General features: G+C 41.1%; 1 protein-coding gene across 1 annotated transcript; it reads left to right on the top strand.

Moving 5' to 3' along the window:
* Positions 1-984: 984 nt before the first annotated feature.
* On the top strand, positions 985-23918 carry LOC133815902 (tyrosine aminotransferase-like). Its single transcript, XM_062248670.1, has 6 exons — positions 985-1368; positions 1457-2027; positions 2113-2172; positions 2490-2645; positions 2756-2852; positions 23509-23918. Exons 1-6 carry the CDS (start codon positions 1100-1102, stop codon positions 23625-23627), a joined length of 1272 nt encoding a protein of 423 aa, XP_062104654.1. The 5' UTR covers positions 985-1099; the 3' UTR covers positions 23628-23918.
* The last annotated feature ends 1161 nt before the right edge of the window (positions 23919-25079 follow it).

Below are 25079 nucleotides of genomic sequence, written 5' to 3'. Positions count from 1 at the left end.
AATACTTTACACAAAATTATATCAAAGATAATTATTAGAATTTGAATACCAACTAATAAATGCTAAAAAATTTAACTCACAATTCTTAAAATAAATTAATATAATTATAAAAATATAAAAATTGAGGAAAATAATAGACTTTTATTATCATTTTAATTTATAGATAGTTGACAAATAAAATTTATTATCATTATTATTAATGTCAAAATATCGGGTTTTTTATCATGTCGTGCTTTCAGGCTAGTTTGTTCGTGCTTTCGTGTCGTGTCGTGTCGTGTCGTGTCGTGCCGTGCTCAAGCCCATGTCATGCCATGCCAATTTTCAATTCGTGTCATGCCTGGCCCAATCCCATATTTTTTCGTGTCGTGTCGATTTCGTGTCGTGCTAGAAAGTCCGACCCGTATTTATAGCTCTAGTTTAGGTTGTGAAAGAGTTATTTTTTCCCGTTACTTGTAATAATTACATTGATGAATGCAATTTCTTTTTTACATTTTATAATGTTCAACTAAAGCTTTCCCTATCTTGGATGCCAGTTACAAAATTGTGGGTTTTATACATTTCTTCAAGTTATTTATGTTTGTTTTTCATTTAGTATCTTGGGTTTAATCCTAAACAATTTCTTTGATTTAAATATGCACAGTCGCAAAAACAGTTAATTGAGTAGAAAATGTTGAAGAAATTATGTCATCATTGTTCTCTTCATACATATACGACATACCTACTATGCAAACCATTTCCTTGAGGATAACAGATACAAAAAGATAATGTATAATATACTAGGCCTGTTTAATTGATTGAGTGCCTTTTCTTGTTATTTCCAGTTCCATATTATAAAAAAAAAAAACTTACGTAATAAATATCATGAAAAATAATAGAAGAATATCTTCTAGTATTTATATTTTATTTTTATTATTTATTGCTCGAGAGGGTCCAGGTGGATTATACAATGATTTATAACTCCTGCTCTGCTCTATCTGCCTTTTTGGCTGATCGTTCCTCAATTTCATATACCGAGTCAAGTAAACCAGTCACTAAAATTTATAAAGTATTAAATCATATAATCTCCAAAAAGGAAATTGTTAGAGGTAAAAAAAAAAGAATGGAGAAAAAGGAGTGGAACTTCTGGGCAGATGAAGAAGATGAAATCGACAAGAAAAAGCCTTCAATCATAACCATCAGAGAAGTTACCGATATGCTGAAACAACATCTTAACAAGGATGACAGGAGGCCAGTTGTTCCGCTCGGTCACGGCGACCCCTCCACCTTCTTTCGAGCTCCGGCCGCCGTTGAAGACGCCATTGTTGATGCAATCAGGTCCGCCAACTTCAACTGCTACCCCCCTGCACATGGTCTTCCTTCTGCTCGCAGGTATACGTACTAGCCCTATTATATAATTCAATCAAAACTGATGATATGATCGATGAGCAGTCATATTAACAAAAATGAAGCTTAACAGAGCCATTGCAGAGTATGTCTCGGAGGATCTCCCGTACAACTTGTCCCCAGATGATGTATATCTCACAGTGGGTTGTACACAAGCAATAGAGATCATCATGGATGCGCTTGCACTCAGCACACGCAGCCCTGGGGCCAATGTTCTGCTGCCGAAGCCAGGGTTTCCGTACCACGAAGCCCGAGCTGCGTGCAGCAACCTTCAAGTCCGTCACTACGATCTCTTACCCGAGCAGGGTTGGGAGATTGATCTTGACGCTGTGGAAGGTCTCTCAGATGAGAACACTCTCGCCATGTTCATCATCAACCCTGGCAACCCTTGCGGAAGTGTGTTCACCTCCCAGCATTTGGAGAAGGTTGGTTTGATGGCAAGGAGGCTGGGGTTTATTGTGGTGGCTGATGAGGCTCATGAGCATTTTACGTTTGGGAGTAACCCATTTGTGTCGATGGGAGTGTATGGTTCCATTGTGCCGGTTGTGACTATTAATTCTATATCCAAGAGATGGAGTGTGCCTGGTTGGCGCCTTGGCTGGCTTCTCACAAATGATCCCAATTCCATTCTTCAGAAATCTGGGGTCTCTTCTCTTCTCTCTCTCTACTCCTAAATGACATCATTTTTGTATAATATAGTTCTGATATCATTTTATACATTTTTCTCAGCTAACGAAGAAAATTATCGGTTGTCTCAATGTATCGACTGATCCTCCAACTCCCATTCAGGTATTGCAACCTCTGAGATATTATTAATTTGAATAGAATTGAAACAAGTGAATTTACACAATATAATTAATTCTCCTAAGATGTGTTTTTCTTCCCATTTTATGATTTAGAAGCGGTAATCAAAGATAAAATAATTAAAAAAATCAGAGGGTAAATTATTCTAGACTACTTAATTACAAAAAATAAGTATTTAAACAAGCTGAACAAATTAGCCAGATAGATTGATATTATCATTTCACCTAAACTCCTGAGATATTTTTTTTTAATATTAAAATATTGTACACTGATTAATTTCTTCGTTTAAATATTATTATGAGGGAGCGATTTCTGATATTCTTGGGAAGACAAAAAAGGAGGAGTATTCAAAAGTTGTTGAGATAGTAAGAGAAGCTGCTGACACTTGTTATAATAGAATCAAAGAAATACCCTTCCTTCATTGTCCACACAAGCCCCAAGGCTCCATATTTATGCTGGTACATACATCATTATCAATTAATGGATTTAATATTTTTTTTTTTTGAAATGAGGATTTAATATTTAATATACGTATCAAATTAAATTAGTTTTTTATTTTTTATTACAGGTTAAGCTAAATGTGTCTTTGTTGGATGACATTAACGACGATTTGGAGTTTTGTGTCAAGCTTGCCAATGAAGAATCGGTTATACTTTTACCAGCAGGTATGGCTACAAACAGATTTAAAAAAAAAAAAGTATATATGAGGCTACAAAGAGGTTTTGCAACAATATTATTTACCACTTAGTTTCACTAGTTAATACGAGATTGCATATGCCGATGTAGAAAAGATGAGATGATTGGGCACTTGATTAGCCAATTCTCTAAATAATTTAGGCATTTCTCACAATAATTTAACTATGACACGCCTGAATTTAGGTATCTAAAAAAACAAAAAATGTGAAGTTAGGAATTTAAATCATTGAAACAAATATATTGAAAATTTCAAATAATTTATAAAACTGAAAACTGAGTTAAAAATAGTTAATTTGCATACGAATAAAAAAATCAAGCATGTGATTAATTGTTTGAACTTTATTTTCGACACGTTAAAATATTTGAAAATTTAAAAAATTGAAGATATGTCTGCTATAACTAAAATGTACACCATTATGTAAAAAAAAATTGGGTTATAATTTCTCTAGATGTCAAAAATAGAAACACTCCGACCCGTAGAAGTAAAAGGGATACCCTTACCTGAGAAGCTCCATATATATAATTATACTATTAATAAAATAAAAAATTATAAATTAATATATTTTTTTAAATGAATTTTTTTTCTTCGGGTCACACTCGTCTCGTGTGGCTCCACCATTAGGGATCTAATTTAATGAATGTTACTATTTGACACTTTATAAGATGTCCAACAATATAAGAGGTGATACTCTATAATTAGTTAGTCATACACCATAATAATTATTAAAGTAAACATGTGTGGGACTCAATACTGAATTTCACCAGTAGCGATATGACACATTCTTGTGGTGTTGGACACCATTAATGTCCCTTAACAATTCTCGAATTTAATACAACATATGTCTATCTGCAGATAATATACCACTAGAATTAGGATAGATTAATATATAATCTAATAGAATTTAAAATAACTTTTTAATATCACATGTATATATAGACTAGGTAAAAGCAACATGCAATGCACGTTTGCTTAGTTTCAAAGTTGTAAATATTGTCTATAATTTTAATAAAAACTGGTTCACTATTTAAATATATATATAATATAGAATGAATTATAGTTCTATAGTATATATAAATATTTATATCAATAATCTCTACATATATGACATCTAAACACAACGTTGATATAAATATATATTTACATGACTACATGACATATATATAAAATACACTAATATTTAAAAAGAAATTAATAATAGAAATAAAATAAGAATAGATGAAGAAGTCATAGTGTAGACAGTAGTATACATGCATAAATTATTTTTAGTTTCTAATGTATTTCGCAATATCTTTTAGTGAATTTGATGAAGAAAAAGAGCTCCAATCACTTGATAAAAAATAAACTATCACACAAATTTATAAGATAAAAAATGACATGTATATCATTATTATTTTTAAATAAATATGATTTAATTAATTAAATTATGATAAAATATCTTAAAAATATCTTATTTTAATTAATTAATTAATTAATTTTTGTTTAAGTTTATGTTTGTTATAATTTTTGAATTTGGTAGTGGTAACAAAATATTATATGTTTAATATAATATTAAGTTTAAATTTAATTAAATTTTATTTAAGTTATAAAATACATGATTTTATAATTTTTAAATAATTATCATTGTAAAATATCTCAAAAAATATATTATTTTAATTTGTCTAATTATTTATTTAAGTTTAGTCATATTTACATTCTAACATTAAATATATTAATATTCTGTTAAATATGAGAATATTCCGTTAAAGTTAACGAAAAAAAAACCGTTAAAATTAAGAATTTCCATTATTTATATAAAAGTGATATGATAAAAATATGAAGTGACTTGATTCTATTATTTGTCTCTCCTATTCAATTAATATATACTAAACATTAATGTATATAACTTTTATATAATAGGTAAAATATATGTTTATACATTTTAGTTATATAAATATAAATAATTATTTTAAAAAATAGAAATATTTTATTTATTATTTAATGTGTAATATAGATTCAATTTGTTTTTCATTCTTAAGTTTTAATAAGAAGGTCTATGAGTATCTTTAGAAAATAATTTCGTACTATGCAGATTTTATATAATCTGGTACGTAATAAATAGGATACAAATATAATATAAAAGGAAATTTGGGTATTTATGCATAATGTACGTGCATATATAAAAAAAATATCATTATTTAAAATTATTCAAAAATAATGTTACTATTTGTTTGGTTTCCAAAAAATACCCTTATCATTTTTTTAGCCTCCATCTCTCTTCTCTCCCTCTACTTCTTCTCTCTCGGGTCACCTTTATTCTTTAGAGTTATGACAGCCACTACCAAACCATCATCACCACCAAATTTCTTTGAAAAAACATCTACAACTTTGATATCCTCCTCTATTTTTTTCTTCTGTCTTTCTTCTTCTCTCTTAAAGTGTCAATGGAGAATAAAATAAAATGACCCATGGTAGTTTTTGATGATATAAAACTTAAACCTACTAAAAGTTCAATTAAGAAACTAATTTATGCATTTCGAATAGATCTGTGTATGAATTTTTTGGTTTTTTTTTGTAATTTTTTTCAAATTTTTTTAGATGTGAAACGTAAAAATTTGCATAAAACTCGATAGACCTCGATGTACCTCGATGCCTAGCTCGAAGAGCCCTTAAAAATCATGATTTTCAAGAAAAAAACCATCTACCTCGATAGGCCTCGATAGGTCTCGCTGCAAACCAATGCAATTAATCAAAATTACATAAATTTTCACTCGGGTGTCTGTTTGAGGTAATTTTTTTTTTAAATTTGGGTATTTTCTTAAGATCTACATGTCTGGGATGTGTACATACACATTTGAGAAGTTGAAAGTTTGAAAACATACCTGTTGACGCGGTTCTTCGCCAACAGGTAATTAAGAGAAAGAGAGGAAGGGATTAGTGCCGAATGTAGAACCGTAACAGATATAAGATCTTAGAGGATGAAATGGGTGACTCAATACACGTTTTTGAGTGGTTCAAATGTTAAAATCCTTCTACTCCACTAGTCAATATTATTGATATATTCTGGGTATTTGGTTACAAAGTATATCTCTCTAGAGACTATTGTTTTCCAACCCTTATCAACTCCCAGGGTCTCCATATTTATAGGAGAAGGCGCCTGGAAGTTGGTAAGGAGGTCATCCCGTGTCCTTCTTATTTGTCATATCAACTCTGTGACATTCATGATTAATTCCTAACCCTGACACATAAGTATGGTCAAATCGATAGGTAAGGAGATAATGGGCCGCACGGCCCAACCCAGCTGTGGGTGTCTGAACACGCACGTTCCTGCGGCGTGTCCGAGAAGTCAGGGAGATATCGGACACGTGATGTCAGATATATACACGTTTATGTTGCGTGTGTTGACTTTACAAGGGGTCATAGTCTCCATATCTAGCTCGTACCACGAGCTGTGCATCTGGCCCGACCTTCGGCCTTCCGATTCCTCGCTTCAGTCTTGGGAGTCTTGGCGAGTCCTTGAGGATTCCTCGAGCTAAGGGGGGTACGACCTCAAGACAGGAGCTCCGACCTGGGGGATGCTTATGGACTAACCATGATTAGTCCGAAGCTCGGCCTGCTAATCAGCCCGTGGGAAAATCAGGGCGTACATCTTCCCCCCAAGCTCCTGCTCGTGGTATATGACGTCGTATATAAGACCATAGTAGGGGCTTTTAAACTTCCCCACAAACTCTTCGCATTCCACCCTTTACGCAGGCGCCTGATACGTGCCACATCGTGGGTGGTGACGGTACATCTCACGAGAACCGCATTTAATGGCCTAGCCTATGCCCGGCCGTCGTTTCATATTTCGAGTGGAAGGCCTCGGATCCCTCACCAGGGCCATCCAAGAGCCTTCTACACGTGATCCTTCACACATATAAAAAGGGGGTGGCCACCCTATGCATGGGCCACCCATTTATTCGAAATTTTTCAAACCTCTTTTCCTCTTTCCTCTCCATATTCCAGAAGAACAAAACCCTTCTCCTCATTCGAAACTGTTGCTGCCATTTTCACCGTTCAAGAAGCTTAGGCGCACAGATTTCTCCGAAGCTTTGGGAGCTACTACACCGACGAAGCCCCTACCAACGCAACACTCTCGTCTACCTCCCAGTCATACACAATAAGTTTCCTGACCCTGTGTATTTTGATAACATGCTACTGTAGCTTAGGTAAAAAATTTCACTGTAGCCGCATGCAAGGGTTTTCTGGGTTTTGTGGATATGGAGGGTGACAGCCCTTTTTAGGTTAGGGTATATTTGCTGTAGGAAATCGCTTTAGAGTATGGGTTCCAGGACACTTTTTCTGGGGAAAATTTCTGGGTAAGAGTTTTTGGAATTTTGGGTGCAAAACCGAGTAGCTTAGGGAACACGCCTCATAAGCGGTTTTGTAATTTTCTGCCTATTGAAACTTTCCCCCCAAGGAAAATTCTATTCTGAACCTCCTGACACACGAATTCCGAGTAATCTGGGATCTGTTGGGAGTATATGCGCGTGTTCACTGAACCGCGTGGTTCCACTCTCCACGAGCCGGGCTTACCTCAGCTCGTGCAAATAATAATTGTTTCTTCCTCCTGCTTGGGTCGCCTTTTCTAAAGTGTTTTATTTTGTTCGTTAGGCGACCAGATGGCTCCAAAAAGGAATCTCCCTCAGAAGAACGTTGGAAGCTCGGCCTCCCAGCAGGAGAAAGGGAAGGCGGCGATGCCCAACTCCCCGATCCCCCGTTTCGGGCCGGCAGTGGAGAAGGAGGTCGAGGTGGCCCCCGACGCATTCTTTGAGGCAGAGAGAATCGTCTCAAAGATAACCGATCAGACGAAGATCAACAAACTCTTCCTCACTCACAACATCGCGCTGGGGAAAGCCTCCATTATTGCCCGACCTGCCTCGGATGGCGAGCGGAGCTGCGCGCCGCTCGACGAATCGTTCACGACCTGGAGCGGAGAACACTTTAAGGCAGGGGCCTTCCTTCCCCTAGATCAGTACTTTGCTGATTTCTTGAACTTCGTGGGGTTGGCTCCATTTCAGCTCCCCCCCCCCCCCCCCCCCCCAACTCCTACCGTCTTCTGGCAGGGTTGAGGTACTTATTCCAGAAGCATGAGTGGGAGGTCCCCACTCCTGCGGATATTTTATATTTCTTTTGTCTCAAAGCCAGCCCGGACCAGCGGGGGCGAGGCGACGTGTTTTACTATTTAACCCGTTTTCCCAATACGGCGGCGGTCATCGAGCTGCCCAGCCACCCCAATGATTTCAAGGACCAGTTCTTTATGTCAACTGGGTTCCGGAACTGCGAGCACCACTACTTCAATCGTCCTCGTAAGTGTTTCCTGACCTTAGCCCGTGTGTTTAATTATCACTTTAGCTCCTCCTGCACCCATTTCTGACTTAACCTCATTACGCAGCCATCTTCGCGAGGACAGAGAAATCGGTGAATTTCGGGGCGCAGTATGAAACACTGGCGGGCTTGCCCCCCAGTGAGAAGGATTATCGCGTGCTCGTGACGGACGAGACGATGGTGGCCTGCAAACTGATCTTTCTGAACCAAACACTGAACCTAAAGAGGCCTCGGGGGCCACCTCCAGCTCGGGAAACCAGACCTATCAACGTGGAGGAGGTTGCGAAAAATGAAGACGGGGAGGCCGAGGGCGACGAAGTTCCACTCGTGAGGAGTAGGAAGAGGACTTTGGAGGTTGCCCAGAGGACGGGTGAGGAGAGGATCCAATTCGGAGCAGCCGCGGGTCCTTCTGGCCAAGGTAACCCTTACTTGTTTAGGAGTCTAGATAGGGCCGCTGCAGACCCCCGGCTGGCTAGGTTCAATCCTAGGCAGCTCATCCATCGTCACAGGAGCAATCTGGACCTGAACACACTTCTGCTTCATTGTGTCGATCGACTCGTGTTGGATCACCAAGAGAGTTGGCCTAGGGGTACCGTAGTAGTAGATAATACCCTAGCCTTTAGGTCGATCTTTTTCCAGGAGTATGGGATAAACCTACGTACATGGCCCTCACTTCAGAGGGGTATCTATGCTCCAGGGCTTAGGCAGTATGTAGGAGAATCTAGCCCTGAATCGGACCCGGAGCCAGAGCTTGCGCCAGTTCGGGAAATAATCGTCTTAGGCTCCTCCAGCTCGGGGGGTAGGGTTCCCTTAGTATTTGTACACTTTTTTAGCTTTAACCTTCTGTCTTTATCTCTGTATGATTGCTAACTTGTAATAACCATGTTTTTTGTTTTACAGAAGAGATGTCTCAGCCCGAGGATAGCTTGCGGGGCGTAGTCTTTGGGGGGAACCCCTCAGCCGGGCCAAGACAGAAAAGGCTCCGGGGTTCCAAGAGCATTGCTGGGGTCTCCACCAAATCTCCGGCAAAGGAGAAGGAGAAAACCCCGGCAGCCTAGGTCGTAGGGGCGATCCTTCCTGCTGCCGGAGCAGGACAAATGCCTCCACCGCCTCAGCGAGCTCCGGCCGCTACTCAGGTCGGAGGATCGGAGCTCGAGACCCCGGCTGTGGCGGCCTCCGATGTGCGCATCCCAGTAAACCCTCAGGACCTGGAGAAGATCCCAGAGGCCTTCCGGGGGACAGTGTACGAATCGGCGAGCTACGCCGTTAACCATATCTATAAGTTCACCGAGAAGGAACTCCGGACTATTGAGTCAATGAGCCCGGTTGACGTTATGGACTCATCAATGAGCATGACCCTAACGGTAAGCTGGCCTATTCTTTTAAAGTTTTTACCATTATACTCTGCGTTATTTTTCCTCTGAGCCAATTTATCTTTCATCCCTCGTAGGGTGTCGTCGCCCTTCACCGGAGCATCATCAGGGCCAGAACTCAGCTCGATGACATGAGGACCGAGCACCAGGCCACCCTTCAGGAGGTTAAGGCGACTAAGGATGCCTTGGCGACCTCGAAGGCCGAGTTAGAGAAGACCCAGGTCGACTTGGAGAAGACCCGCTTGAAGGTCCAGGAGCTCGAGACCTTCCTTGCTACCTCGCAGGCAGACCTCGAGGCAGCGAAGACTGAGATCCAGGCCGCCCAGACCGCCTTGGAGGACGAACAAACCACCTCGGAGCAGTCCATGCAGGATCTGTTCTATCACTATTGGGCCCACAATCCGGAGGCTGACTTCTCTTTCATGCCACCGGGTCTCTGGGCGCGCTTGCTGGTGAAGTTCCAAGCTCGCCTCGACAAAGAGGCGCCGCCTTCGGAGACTGGGGAAGCCTCTGGTGCGGCGGAGCAGGGTGAAACGGCGACCTCCAAAGGGCCGACTGACGGAGCTTAGGGCGCTTTTTCTCTTCTCTCCTCTTTTTTTTTTTTTTTTTTGCCTTTGAATATGTTGAAGTATTTTATGTAACCTTTGCATGAGGTGTTTTCACCTCGAGACAATTTGCCTTACACCTTTAATTTATATTTTTTCATGCTTTTGGCTACAATACATATATCTTTTTGATAAACTTAGTTCGTGTTCACCACTATTTATATCTCGAGCTCTTTGGAAAGAACAGCGATAAATAGATAATCAACTTCTAGGTTTTACGACCCAGTTAAAACCAGGAACTTATTTAGAAAATTTAGTTCGTGTTAATTTTTATCCGTATCTCGAGCTCTTTAAGAAGAACAACGATCAACAGATTTAAATCAATTTCTAAGTTTTTATGACCCGGTTAAAACCAGGAACTCTTTGAAAAACTTAGTTTGTGTTAATTTTTATCCGTATCTCGAGCTCTTTAAGAAGAACAACGATCAACAGATTTAAATCAACTTCTAAGTTTTTATGACCCGGTTAAAACGAGGAACTCTTTGAAAAACTTAGTTCGTGTTAATTTTTATCCGTATCTCGAGCTCTTTAAGAAGAACAACGATCAACGGATTTAAATCAACTTCTAAGTTTTTATGACCCGGTTAAAACCAGGAACTCTTTGAAAAACTTAGTTCGTGTTAATTTTTTATCCATATCTCGAGCTCTTTAAGAAGAACAACGATCAATGGATTTAAATCAACTTCTAAGTTTTTATGACCCGGTTAAAACCAGGATAGGACTTAGTTATCGTTAACCCTAATCCATATCTCGAACTCTTTAAGAAGAGCAACGATCCATAGATAAGGATCAACATCTAAGTCGTTAAGGAGACCTGGTTATATCCAGGTACCATATGCCCCCCAAGTAACTGGGAAATGGTCTTTCGTGGTTACTTTTAAGATTACAATTGCAAATATGCGTAAAAAGCTGATTTTTATTAATATACAAAAGGTGGCCTTCCAGGCCTTACAAGTGGATCATTGGTAATATCTCTTTAAGTGGATGGCGTTCCAAGTCCGCGGGACCGCCCCTCCATCAAGTCGAGCTAACTTATAAGTTTCCTCCTTGATGACTTCGATGACCTGGTATGGTCCTTCCCAGTTTGGTCCCAAAACTCCATCTTTGGGATCTTTCCCGGCCAGGAAAACTCTCCTTAGGACCAAGTCGCCAACGCTAAAGGCGCGTTTTTTGACTTTAGAGTTGAAGTAGCGAGTGATCTTCTGCTGATAATGGGCGAGCTGGAGTTGCGAATCCTCCCACTTTTCCTCAATCAGATCGAGGGAATGGCATAAGAGCTCATGGTTCCGACCTTGGTCGTAAGATTGGACTCTATGCGAAAGAACCTTTATCTCCACGGGGAGGACTGCCTCACTCCTAAAACTTAAAGAAAAAGGAGTATGACCTGTAGGAGTCCGATGCGAGGTCCGGTACGCCCATAGGACCTGGGGGAGCTGTTCTGGCCAGACCCCCTTTGCTTCGTCTAATCTTTTCTTGAGGCTCGCCTTTAAGGTCTTGTTGACAGCTTCGACCTGGCCATTAGCCTGAGGATAGGCTACAGAGGAGAAGCTTTTTACAATCCCATGCCTGTCACAGAACTCCGTAAACAGGTCGCTGTCGAATTGAGTGCCGTTATCGGAGATGATCTTCTTGGGCAGGCTGAAGCGATAGATGATGTTTTTAATCACGAAGTCAAGCACCCTTTTAGACGTGACCATTGCCAACGGCTCGGCCTCGACCCACTTAGTGAAGTAGTCGATGGCTACCACGGCGTAACGGACCCCGCCCTTTCCGGTAGGCAGGGCGCCTACTAAGTCTATCCCCCAAACGGCGAACGGCCAAGGGGCCGAGATCATTTTCAGCTTGACTGGAGGAGCTCGGGCAACTGCAGCGAATCGCTGGCACTTGTCGCAGCTCTTCACGTATGAAATCGAGTCTTTGGACAGAGTCGGCCAGTAATACCCTTGTCTGAGAACTTTTAAGGCCAGGCTCTGCCCCCCAGTGTGGTCTCCGCAGAATCCTTCGTGAATTTCCTGCAGGATGGCCTTCGCTTCACTTGGAAGAATGCACCGGAGGAGAGGTAAAGAGTGCCCACGTCGGTACAACACTCCACCGACTATCGTATATCTCGGAACTTGATATAGGACTCGCCGCGCGTCGTTATGTCCTCAGGCAGCTTGCCCTCGGTGAGATATTCAAGAATGGGGGTGATCCAGGTCGGCCTAGCGTCAATCATCTCGACCTCTGCCCGATATCCTTCTATACTTGGTTTTTCCAAGAATTCTATTGGCACCAACCCCAGGGTCTCTGTCTCTCCCGAGGTGGCGAGCTTGGCAAGAGCATCTGCATTGGCGTTCTGCTATCGAGGTATCTGTTCGATCGATCCTCACTCAAATGTGGACAGCTCGGTTTTTACCTCCGCCAGATAGGCGGCCATCTTGGGTCCTCGTTCCTGATACTCGCCCAAGACCTGGTTAACCACGAGCTGGGAGCCACTGAAGCACTGGACAGAGCTCGCCTTTAACTCCCTGGCTATCCTTAGGCCGGCCAGCAAAGCCTCGTATTCTGCCTCGTTGTTGGAGGCCTTGAATCCGAACCTTAGTGCTGAGTGGAACCTATGTCCCTCGGGGGATATCAGAATTATTCCGGCCCCGGAGCCGTTTTCGTTGGATGAACCATCTACAAAGATCTTCCAAAATGACTGGGGCGAGGTGAGCTGAGATGAGTACTTCGCTGGATTCTCCTGGAATCCCGTGCATTCTGCCACAAAGTCGGCCAAGGCCTGACTTTTTATGGCAGTTCGGGGAGTATAGAAAATCTCGAACTGACTGAGTTCGATCGCCCACTTTAACAAACGTCCCGATGCTTCAGGCTTTTGCAAAATCTGCCTTAGAGGCTGATCGGTCATGACGTGTATCGAGTGAGATTGGAAGTATGGCCTCAGCTTTCGCGAGGCCGTGATTAGGCAGAACGCCAATTTTTCCATCAGCGGGTATCGTGATTCTGCCCCGAGGAGTCTCTTGGTGATGTAATAGACTGGCTTCTGAACTTGGTCCTCTTCTCGTACTAGCACGGCGCTAGCTGCATCCTCAGTGACAGCTAGGTAGAGAAAAAGAGGCTCGCCTGCCTTGGGTTTGGATAGTACAGGCGGTTCAGCCAGATGTGCCTTCAGGTCGAGGAATGCGCTTTCGCATTCTACTGTCCATTCGAACTTCTTGTTCCCTCGGAGCAGGTTGTAGAAGGGCAAACACTTATCGGTAGACTTGGAAATAAACCGGTTCAGTGCGGCCACTCTCTCTGTCAAGCCCTGGACATCTTTCCGCGACCTAGGCGAAGGAAGCTCGAGCAGTGACCTGATCTTGTCGGGGTTTGCTTCGATTCCTTGGGTATTAACTATGAACCCCAGGAATTTCCCGGATGCGACACCAAAGGTACATTTCTGGGGATTGAGTCTCATGCCATATTCTCGTAGTATTTTAAAACATTCTTCCAGGTCGGAAACATGGTTGTCTGCAGTCTTTGACTTGACGAGCATGTCATCAACATACACTTCCATGTTTTTTCCGATCTGGTCTGCGAACATTCTGTTTACTAGCCTTTGGTAGGTAGCTCCGGCGTTCTTCAGACCGAACGGCATGACCTTGTAGCAATAGACATTAGTCGGGGTCATGAAGCTGGTGTGTTTCTGGTCCGCTGGATTCATTGCGATCTGATTGTAGCCTGAGTACGCGTCCATAAAGGACATGAGCTCGTGTCCCGCCGTGGCATCCACCAGCTGATCGATCCTCAGCAGTGGAAAACAATCCTTGGGGTAGGCTTTATTCAGATCGGAGAAGTCAATGCAGGTCCGCCATTTCCCGTTGGGCTTTGGAACTAGCACGGGGTTGGCGACAACAAATAGGAAATTTGGCTTCACGGATAAAGCCACATTTTTTGAGTTGGGTTACTTCTTCTTCTAGGGCTTCAACCCGGGTTGTTCCTAGACGTCTTTGCTTCTGAGACTTGGCAGGAACGCTTTTGTCCAGATGGAGCGTGTGCATGATGACACTCGGGCTAATCCCTACCATGTCCTCATGCGACCATGCGAATACATCTAAATTAGCCCGGAGAAACGTAATCAGCTCCGTCTTCCTCTTGCTACAGAGGTTTTTCCTGAGCTTGACCATTCGTGATGGATTTTTTGGGTCAAGGTTCACTTCCTCGAGCTCCTCAATAGCCTGGAGCTCGGACCTGTCTTCGCCTATTCGGGGATCAATGTCCTCACTAAGGGCGACACTTTCCCCTTTGGCGTTTTGAGGTTTTTCAATCTCAGGAGCCGTCAAGGGTTCTTGGGATTCCTCTTCACTCAGAATGGCCATAGCCAGCTGCCCGGGTTTAGATTTTCCCTTCATGGAAATGCTGTAGCATTCCCTGGCAGCGAGCTGATTGCCCTTGATGGTGCAGATTCCTGTTGAAGTAGGGAATTTCATGGCGAGGTGTCGAATGGAAGTGATAACCTCGAAAGCTATGAGCGTAGGTCGGCCCAAAATGGCGTTGTAGGCAGCGGAGCAGTCAATGACCACGAACTCGAGTAGTTTAGAGACTGTCTGAGCCTCTTCTCCTACGGTGATCACCAGCTCGATCGTCCCTATCGCTGCCGATCCTTCTCCCGAAAAGCCATACAGCATCATGGAGGTTGCCTTTAGATCGGTGACAGTCAGACCCATCTTCTCTAAGGTGGATCGGAATAAAAGGTTTACCGAACTCCCGTTGTCTATCAACACCCTTCTTACTTTCCGGTTGGCGAGTTGGACTGCTACAACCAAGGGATCATTGTGAGGGAGCTGGACATGGCCTGCATCTTCCTCCGTAAAAGTGATCGGTTGCTTCTCTAATCGTTGCTGTTTTGACTGACGCTGCTCCGGGACGAACTCCACTCCGTTGTGAGCTTTTAGTTCGTTCACGTATCTCTTCTGGGCGCCTCTGCTTATGTCAGCCATGTGCGGGCCTCCAGAGATGGTGGATATCTCTCCTCCGACCACGGGAGGAGGGACGTCCTGATCTATCCGAATCCCAGGCTGACTGGCTGGGACGTCTGGAGCAGGCCGACTCGCTGGGACCCTGTTCCGTGAGTATTGAGCCAAGGGGCCTGCTGAGATGAGAGTCTCTATCTCATCTTTGAGATGCCTGCAATCGTCGGTATTGTGGCCGACGTCGTTATGAAAACGGCAGAATTTGGAAGTGTCTCTCTTTCCCTTGTGGTGTTTCAATGGTTCCGACCTCTTCCAGGGGACCCGAGTAGAGTTGGCCAGGAAGATACTTTCCCTGGACTGGGTGAGTTCGGTATATGTCGCGAACACGGGCTTGAACTTGTCTACAGACTTATTCTTCTTTTGGCCGTGTTGATTGTTCTCACCATTCCCCTTTCTTTTGCTTCCGCCGGGCTGGTTATTCTGTGTGACGTCTGGGGTCGCTACCACGACCTCCGTCCCCACTCCAGCGGGCTGCTCGGGAACCTGGCTGGTTCCCGCGGCTGAGGCTTCGGCTTCTTCCAAATTTATCCATTCTTGGGCTCTGTTAAGGAATTCGTTAACCGAGCTGACTCCCTTCCTCTGTATATCCTTCCATGGGTCTCCTCCGACAAGGATTCCGGTTCTCATGGCCATGAGCTTAGAGCTATCATCCACGTCCCTAGCTCGGGCAGCGAAGTTCGCGAATCTGCTCAGGTAGGCCTTCAGCGTCTCGCCGGGCTACTGTCTCACATTGGCCAGGGAGTCGGCCTGAACACGGGCGGCCTGGGAGGCGCGGAATGCCCTTTTGAAGTCAGCTGAGAAGGTCTTCCAGGAGCTGATTGACTGTCTTTTACTTTGCTTGAACCACTGTCTGGCAGGTCCGATCAGTGTGGAGGGGAAGATCAAGCATCTCAGCTCTGGGCCAATGTTATGTGCCATCATTAGGGTGTTGAACATCCCTAAATGGTCTGATGGATCTCCGTCCCCGTTGAACTTCGACAAGTGAGGCATACGGAAGCCAGATGGGTATGCCGTCGCTGCTATGTTGGGGGCGAAGAGTTCCATCTCGTCTTCCGAATCATATTCGTCTTTTTTTTTCCGACAGGAGCTTCCTCATCAGTTCCTCCACCTGAGTTAGGCGCTCGAGGGTTTAGTCTTGAGATCCTTGGTTATTCCGGGGCTTCTCAACTGCTCCGGATCCATTGTACATATTAGGTGGGTTATTGCCCCTCCTATCTTGAGATAGGTTGCTTGGGACATTCCCTCCGTTACGTGCTTCGGATCGGACCCCCCCGAGCGAGCCTGACTACCATCTCTAGCCCGATCCTCTCTGTGAGAGTTGAGGCGATCTCGAAGGTCGCCTCCCTGGGTGGTCTGGTGACTTTGTGCCGAACTTAATCGCTGACACAGGTCTCCTCCAGAGAGACCACTCCCGCGATTGCCGGTCCAATGGCTCCTGCTGGATAGGCTAGGAGTCCGTCTTTGGTGGCCAGGACCTGAACTATAACGCCCTGGATAACCAAGACCGTTACACTGTGTGTTTAAAATAGTGCAAGACTTGCTAACCAAGTCATTCAGACAAAGTGTAAACTCTATACCATTATCAGAGTAAGAATAAAAAGATTTCGGTCACAAACAGGCTATTTTCATTAAAAATGACGGTTTAATACATGGAGACTCAAAACAGGGTTTAGGTGTCTTAGATACAACAAATTCTAGAAGTTACAAATAGTTCAAGCCACTCTAATGGAAAAATATATATTTTAGGTTTCCGTTCCTGTACAATCTCTCGACCGTGGCGGCCGAGCAGCTGACGATGTACACCTCGCCCCCAGAGCTCTCCAACTCATGGTTGATTCAGCCTACCCTTGCCTTTACCTGCACCACGTAGCACCCGTGAGCCAAGGCCCAGCAAGAAAGCATAATAACATAGCAAGATCAGTAACACTTATCTAATATTTTACAATGCTCAACTAAGAATTCGATATTTCATAACATTTATCCAATCAGTAATACCAGTTTGTCATCCAAACAGTCAACCGACTATATTCATAAAACAATATTCACATTCAAAGCCAACAGATTGTCACAACCATCAAATAACATTCAGGGTTGGCGCCCTTAGTCGCACCCTCTATTTAACACACTGTCTTCGGCTCATTAGGGCCGCCCCCAGTGTAATACTCACTGACTCCGGCCAGCTTAACCGAGCTCAGTGATAAATAAGCTGCCTCAGCTACCAGTGGCCGAGCCGCGCCCCAGTGCGCAAATATTGATTCCGACACCCTTAGGCCGGTAATCGCATGTCCCATGGCATAATAACACCATCACACGACATGATATACAAATGGAGGGAACTCTTAGTCCCATCACGTTCACATGGTTAATCACATTCACATAACAATGTATACAAGCATAGGGAACACTTAGTCCCAACCTAACCACATAATCAGGTGCAGCTTTCTTACCTTTTTCACTAGCTTTGATCACTTGACTCCTTGAGCACGATCCCCCTCGAGCCCTAGCGCTTACCTAATCACAATCATGGCCAAAGTCATTATAAATCCCCAAGTTCAAAACCTAGCCCCGGGGCCAATCCCGAGCCCCCGGAAAGTCCTAGTTCCACCAAACAAGGTGGTGGAACCAAACCCCAAACCTTAGGTCAAAAACCCTTGCAAACAACCCTAAAATCCACTTCAGGAAGCAGGGTAGCGCTACAGCGCTCATGGGAGGGCGCTACAGCGCTACAAACAGAAGCCAAAATCCCTCAGCAAACTTGGCCTAGCGCTACAGCGCCCAAAGGCTAGCGCTGTAGCGCTAGTCACAGACAGATTTACACCAATTTTCATCCTCTGCGATTTTCTCGAACCAACTCGAACCAAAACTCTTCCAACTCTTTCCCAATCTCAAAAACAACCTCATGACCATATTCCACTCATCCCAAGCACCCCAAACATCTAGAACTCAAGCACATGCATCCACAAACTCAGAATTCACCATAGCCACTCCTAAGCTCCAAAACTCAATCAAAACCAGCTGAACAACAAAGTTAGAGTTTAGGCTTTATACCTTTGATAGAATTTCGACCACAAGCTGTCTCTAAACCTTCTTGGCTTGCCTCTCCTCAGTCTTAAGCCTGAATTCCTAAAGTTCCATCCAATTCAACTTAAGCACCATAGCTTAAAAACCAGAAACAAAACCAAACCAGCAACTGAAGAGATTACAGAACCTTACCTCAAGTGATGGCCTAATCCTGCTAACCCTTGCCAAATCCTCAATCTTTGCTCAGTAACCTTGTGGCTTAATTGGACTAACTTCCCTCTGAGTTTTACTCCAGAAATCCACAAGAAATTGGTGAAGAAAACATAAACCGACTTAGAGAACTCTCTCTGTTTTCCCTTCTTTCTTTTCCCTTCCTTTTCTTTCTTTTTCAGACTTCTCCAATATTCTACAAATCCCACTAACATAAAGCCCTGGTATTATTTAACTTCTGTAAGCTAAATGACTAGTATGCCCTCCCCCAATAAGTCTAAACCCTTTAATCCACTTAAGGGCATTTTAGTCATTTTACCCAATTTCCGCTAATTCCTCGAGTGTCTCTAATATTTCCCGCTTAATTCCCGATACCTAACTAATCTCCAATTATATTTCTCAATGTTAAAAACAATAGACTCCAATATGCTCACTAAGTTCCCATTTATACCCCTAGGCTCACCCCGAGCCAGGTATAAATCCCCGCCATGACTTTTCGCCACTTTGCTCGCTAGGATCGTCTCGAGTCACATATCACAAATATATCCACATAATAATGTGGTCTCAACATTAGCCTACCAGTATACACACAAATACACAATTACGCTCTCAATGGGCCAAATTACCAAAATACCCTCACACCAGAGTATATAGTCCCGTGCATGCCTTTATCATCATATAATAATATGACCCACAAAATCATGCATATAATCACATAATAGTACAGTAAATCAATTATGGCCCTCCCGGCCTCCTAATCAAGGTCCTAAACCTTATTAGGAAATTTGGGTCGTTACATGAACTTTCTTCTGGCGCCCTGCTACGCCGGGAAGGTCCCGCTGATGGTGGGTTTCTCCTACTACTCCCGTAAGCTGGGATGTCTCGGAAGGGCCGAGGAGGAGACGGATATCTGATTGGAGAAGGAGGATGTCTGACTGGGGAGGCGATCCTAGTTCCGTCTGGACGGATCAAATTTGGTGGGGGCCTTTCGGCCCTGCCAACTTGCTGGTCCCGCGCCAAGCGATCTGGACGAGGCGCAGGACGGTCTTCGGGGACGGGCTGACGTCGCGGGCCCTCCCCGGATCTTCTTCGGGAATTTCCTCGAGCTCTCCCGGGCGCTCTCGAGGATGGTTGAGAGCTAGGAGTTGACGTCCTAACCGAACGACTGTATTGCTGTTGTCCGGTTCTAGGCTTTTCCCCGAAGTTTGCTTCTCGATGATGCGATGAAGGGGTGGAGTTGGCTGCTGGAAGTCTATCTGAACGGCTATGCCTGGACCGATTACCCCGACGAGATTTAAGAGCCTCACCTTGCCTCTCTCTAACGTTAACGTTGGTTATGAGAAGGGGTAGTCGGGCCAGGATATCCTGGATTTGCTGACTAGCAGTGGCTAACTGGCTCCTCAGCTGAGCGTTCTCCATCTCCACTGCAGTATAATAACACGGGTTTGGATTAGGTGGCCGGGGCGCCGAACTACCAGTATTGTCTTGGCCCGCCGGCTGCTTTCCTAGTCGCTGCTGGACTTCAGGAATTTGTTCATCAGGGATGGCGGTATGATGAGCCTCCTGCCCATCATGTTGTTCTGTCTCGTTGCCATGCCTGGATCGAGTAGTCACCATAGTTGGATGTTTGTAGCAGCACTAATCGAACTTGCTCTCAATGAAAGCACCAAACTGTTGACGCGGTTCTTCGCCAACAGGTAATTAAGAGAAAGAGAGGAAGGGATTAGTGCCGAATGTAGAACCGTAACATATATAAGATCTTAGAGGATGAAATGGGTGACTCAATACACGTTTTTGAGTGGTTCAAAGGTTAAAATCCTTCTACTCCACTAGTCAATATTATTGATATATTCTGGGTATTTGGTTACAAAGTATATCTCTCTAGAGACTATTGTTTTCCAACCCTTATCAACTCCCAAGGTCTCCATATTTATAGGAGAAGGCGCTTGGAAGTTGGTAAGGAGGTCATCCTGTGACCTTCTTATTTGTCATATCAACTCTGTGACATTCATGATTAATTCCTAACCCTGACACATAAGTATGGTCAAATCGATAGGTAAGGAGATAATGGGCCGCACGGCCCAACCCAGTCGTGGGTGTCTGAACACGCACGTTCCTGCGGCGTGTCCGAGAAGTCAGGGAGATATCAGACACGTGATGTCAGATATATACATGTTTATCTTGCGTGTCTTGACTTTACAAAGGGTCATAGTCTCCATATCTAGCTCGTACCACGAGCTGTGCATCTGACCCGACCTTCGGCCTTCCGATTCCTCGCTTCAGTCTTGGGAGTCTTGGTGAGTCCTTGAGGATTCCTCGAGCTAAGGGGGGTACGACCTCAAGACAGGAGCTCCGACCTGGGGGATGCTTATGGACTAACCATGATTAGTCCGAAGCTCGGCCTGCTAATCAGCCCGTGGGAAAATCAGGGCGTACAATACCCAACTTTGAAAATATAAGGGTATTATTTTGAACTTTGGTGTGTTTTCAAGCTTTCAACTTCCCAAATGTGTGTATATACACATCTTAGATGTGTAGATTTCAAGAAAATACTCAAATTCAAAAAAAAAAAAAATCACCTCAAACGGACATCGAGTTGCATCAAGGTATGTCGAGAGTTATCGAGGTGGTATCGAGACATATGGTTTTTTTTAATGAAAATCATGATTTTTAAGATTTACCTCGATGTACCTTGATGCCCCGCTCGATGGGCCCTCAAAAATCATGATTTCCATGAAAAAAAAACCAATTACCTCGATAGGCCTCGATAGGTCTCGATGTAAATTAATGCAATTAATAGAAAGTTTATAACTTTTCACTCGGGTGTCCGTTTGAGTAGATTTTTTTTTGAATTTGGGTATTTTCTTGAGATATACACATCTAATATGTGTACACACACATTTGGAAAGTTGAAAGCTTGAAAACACACCAAAGTTCAAACACAATACCCTTATATTTTCAAAGTTGGGTATGTTTTCAAACTTTCAACTTCCCAAATGTGTATTTACATATCCCAAACGTGTAGATCTCAAGAAAATACCCAAATTCAATTTTTTTTACCTGAAACAGACACTCGAGTGAAAAGTTATGCAATTTCTATTAATTGCATTGATTTGCATCGAGACTTATCGATGCAGATGGTTTTTTTCTTGAAAATCATGATTTTTAAGGGTCCATCGATCTGTGCATCGAGGTACATTGAGGTCTATCTAGGTATATCTTAAAAATCATGATTTTCATGAAAAAAACCACATGCCTCGATACCACCTCGATTAGCCTCGACATACCTCGATGCAACTCGATGCAATTTATAGAAAGTGCATAATTTTTCACTAGGGTGTCCGTTTGAGGTGATTTTTTTTTTTGAATTTTGTTATTTTCTTGAGATCTATACATCTAAGATGTGTACATACACATTTTGGAAGTTGAAAGCTTGAAAACACACCAAAATTCAAAATAATACCCTTATATTTTCAAAGTTGGGTATGTTTTCAAACTTTCAACTTTCCAAATGTGTGTGTACATATCCCTGATGTGTAGATCTCAAGAAAATACCAAAATTTAAAAAAAAATCATCTCAAACGGACACCCGAGTGAAAAGTTATGCTCTTTTTATTAATTGCAATTATTTACATCAAGACCTATCGAGGCAGATGATTTTTTTTTCTTGAAAATTATGATTTTTAAAGGCCCATCGAGCTGGGCATCGAGGTCTATCGAGGTACATCGAGTTTTTTGCAAATTTTTATGTTTTAGATCTAAAAAATTGTGAAAAAAATTGCAAAAATAAAATAAAAATAATCATGCATTCATCTATTCGAAATGCATAAATTAGTATCTTAATTGAACTTTTAGTAGATTTAAGTTTTATATCATCAAAAACTATCATGGACCATTTTATTTTAGTCTCCATTGACACTTTAAGAGAGAAGAAGAAAGACAGAAGAAAAAAAATAAAGGAGAATGCCAAAATTGTAGACATTTTTTCAAAGAAATTTGATGGTGATGATGGTTTGATGGTGGCTGCCATAACTCCAAAGAATAAATGTAGGAGTAGAGAGAGAGAAGAGGGATGGATGCTAAAAAAATGATAAGGGTATTTTTGGAAACCAAACAAATAGTAGTATTATTTTGGAATAATGTTAAAGAATGATATTTTTTTAATATATGCAACTATATTATGCATAAATACTTAAATTTCCCAATATAAATTATTAATTTAATAAGGCAGTGGAGTATGCATCATGCATATGATGCGTTTACAATCCTCACTCACTACATTTAACCTAATTATAGGATAATTTGTACTTTTGAACTTTAGGGAATGAACTAATTGAATAACAATGTTAACATATTTAAGGATTTATATTATTTTGCATCCTGTGATTTATTGTAGAGATTTTTACATAAAATACTAATTTTTGCTAAAAAATTACGTTTTTACGTTCAAAGTTTTTTTTTCTTTTCAATTTTACGTTTTTAAAGAAGATTTTATGGTTTTGTCTTTTTTTTGTGTTGTTTTCAAGATGTTTTTAAGTTTTTTTTTGTGTTTTCACATTGTTTTTAGATTTTTTTTTTGTTAATGTTTAGTTGGTCCAATGAGTTGTTTTCAAGTTATTTTTTAAAAAACCGTATTTTTGAAAACTTGAGTGCGTATTTTTGAAAAAAAATAAAAACCGTAAAAAAACAAAACAAAACAAAACAAAGAAAATTGTATTTAAGAAAAAATCTCTTTATCTTATTATCTGTTTGGATATTGTGTTTTGATAATTTTTTTAAATTTCGTATTTTGTAAAATTATTCAAATAGACCCTTCAATTAAATTTTAATTAAATTTTTTTAAACTAAAATCATAAATCATTTACCGAATTAATAATTCAAAACAAAAAGACAACTAAAATAAAGTTTAGGAGTCTATTTAAAATATTTTACAAACACATGTTCCAAAAAATAATTTATTAAAACACAAGATTAAAAAAAATAATGAGACAAAACATAAATTCTTAAAAAGTATAAATTATGTTTTAAACCCTATTTTCAATTATTGTTAAGGCTATATGATCACTCTTTTTTTTTGGCAGGGTTGGCTTTGGGTATGAAGAATTGGGTGCGCATTATTTTTGCCGTTGAGCCTTCACTTCTTGAAGATGGCCTTATTAGACTTAAAGCCTTTTGCCACAGGCACGCCAAAAACAAATAAGATCCATGGATCTTATTAATTTGAAGGATTTTATAATTATATATGCGCGATGAAAATTCTGGAGGAGTTTGGATTTAGAAAAGTAGTTGATTAAATAAAATAATTAATCCCATTATCATTTTTTTTTATCAAAAACAAAGTTAGAATACTTTGGTTTGAGATGAGTGAGCTCTATTCGGAATTTATCATGTTATTGGGCTTTAATTGTTGGTATGTCTTGTAATAAAGTTTGAAAGCTAAGAATATTACGATATTTGTTGATTTTAGTAATTTATACTTCATTTGCTTGATTGTCAATGGCTTGTTTTCATTTTCACCGTATTTTACGTTATGTTTGGTAGAAGAGGGTGGAAAAAAAATTAGTGGGGCCATTCCAAAATGAACAAAATGAAGAGAAAAGTGGAGAGAAAACTTTTTATTGTATATATGGTAATGAAATTACCAATTTATTCTTATTTTTAATTCAATTTTTTATACAAAATTATATATTCAATTGTAATTTCACTTTTTTTTTTATATTCTTTCACTACTTCTTACGACATTTTCTTTTCTTTTACTCCTATTGTCGATCTCTTCAATTTTTTTAGGATTTATACTATTTTGAGTCCCTGTGTTTTACGTTAATATTGCTATGGACCCTCTTTTTAAAAAAATATATTTTTGTAACCTATGTTTTGTAAAATGAAAAAAAAATGGTCCCATGAATCCAAATTCTGTCACAATATATTTAAAATCAAACTCTATTTACGAGGCGATCAACTTTGAAAACGTAAGGATATGTACCAGACATTACTATTTATGAGGTTATATTTGAAAATATTTTGATTGAATTTAAATTTAGGGGACCATTTTTAACAATTTTACAAAACACATGGTTCAAAAATGTATTTTTTTAAAATAAAATGACCATTGTAGTATTAACGTAAAGCATAAGGACCCAAAATATTATAAACCATTTTTTCTATCCTCTCATTTATCTCTCTGTTGTAGAAATTTATGTACGCAAGTAGACACAATCTTAAGTAATAAAATAGTAAGTAAAATATCGTTCCCATGATGACTGTTAATAATTACCAAAAATTAATCTTTGATTCTAATTGATTGACAATTAATAAATTCTGAATTTATAAAACTAAAACAATAAAATAGAACAATAGAGAACTCAATACTAAATATTAATTCAATGGATTAAGAATTATGATTATTAACTTCATCAACTATCCACCTATGCTTCTCTAATGTGAATTTAAGAATTCCTATCTCTGTTGTGATAGCGGATTACAATTGTAAATTATATTCTTACTAGGACTTATAATTCTCTACAATAAGCAATCTCCTACATTTAACTAACATATTGCAGGAATTAAACACGTAATCTCTAAGCTACACAAATCATACATGTACTCTCGTCCAATATAAATATATGATTATTTGACTATAGCATATTTATCC

This window comes from Humulus lupulus, chromosome 2 (genome assembly GCF_963169125.1).
Source record: "Humulus lupulus chromosome 2, drHumLupu1.1, whole genome shotgun sequence".
NCBI lineage: Eukaryota > Viridiplantae > Streptophyta > Magnoliopsida > Rosales > Cannabaceae > Humulus > Humulus lupulus.
Note: the sequence above shows the minus strand (reverse complement) of the source record. Positions and strands in the feature narration are given on the sequence as shown.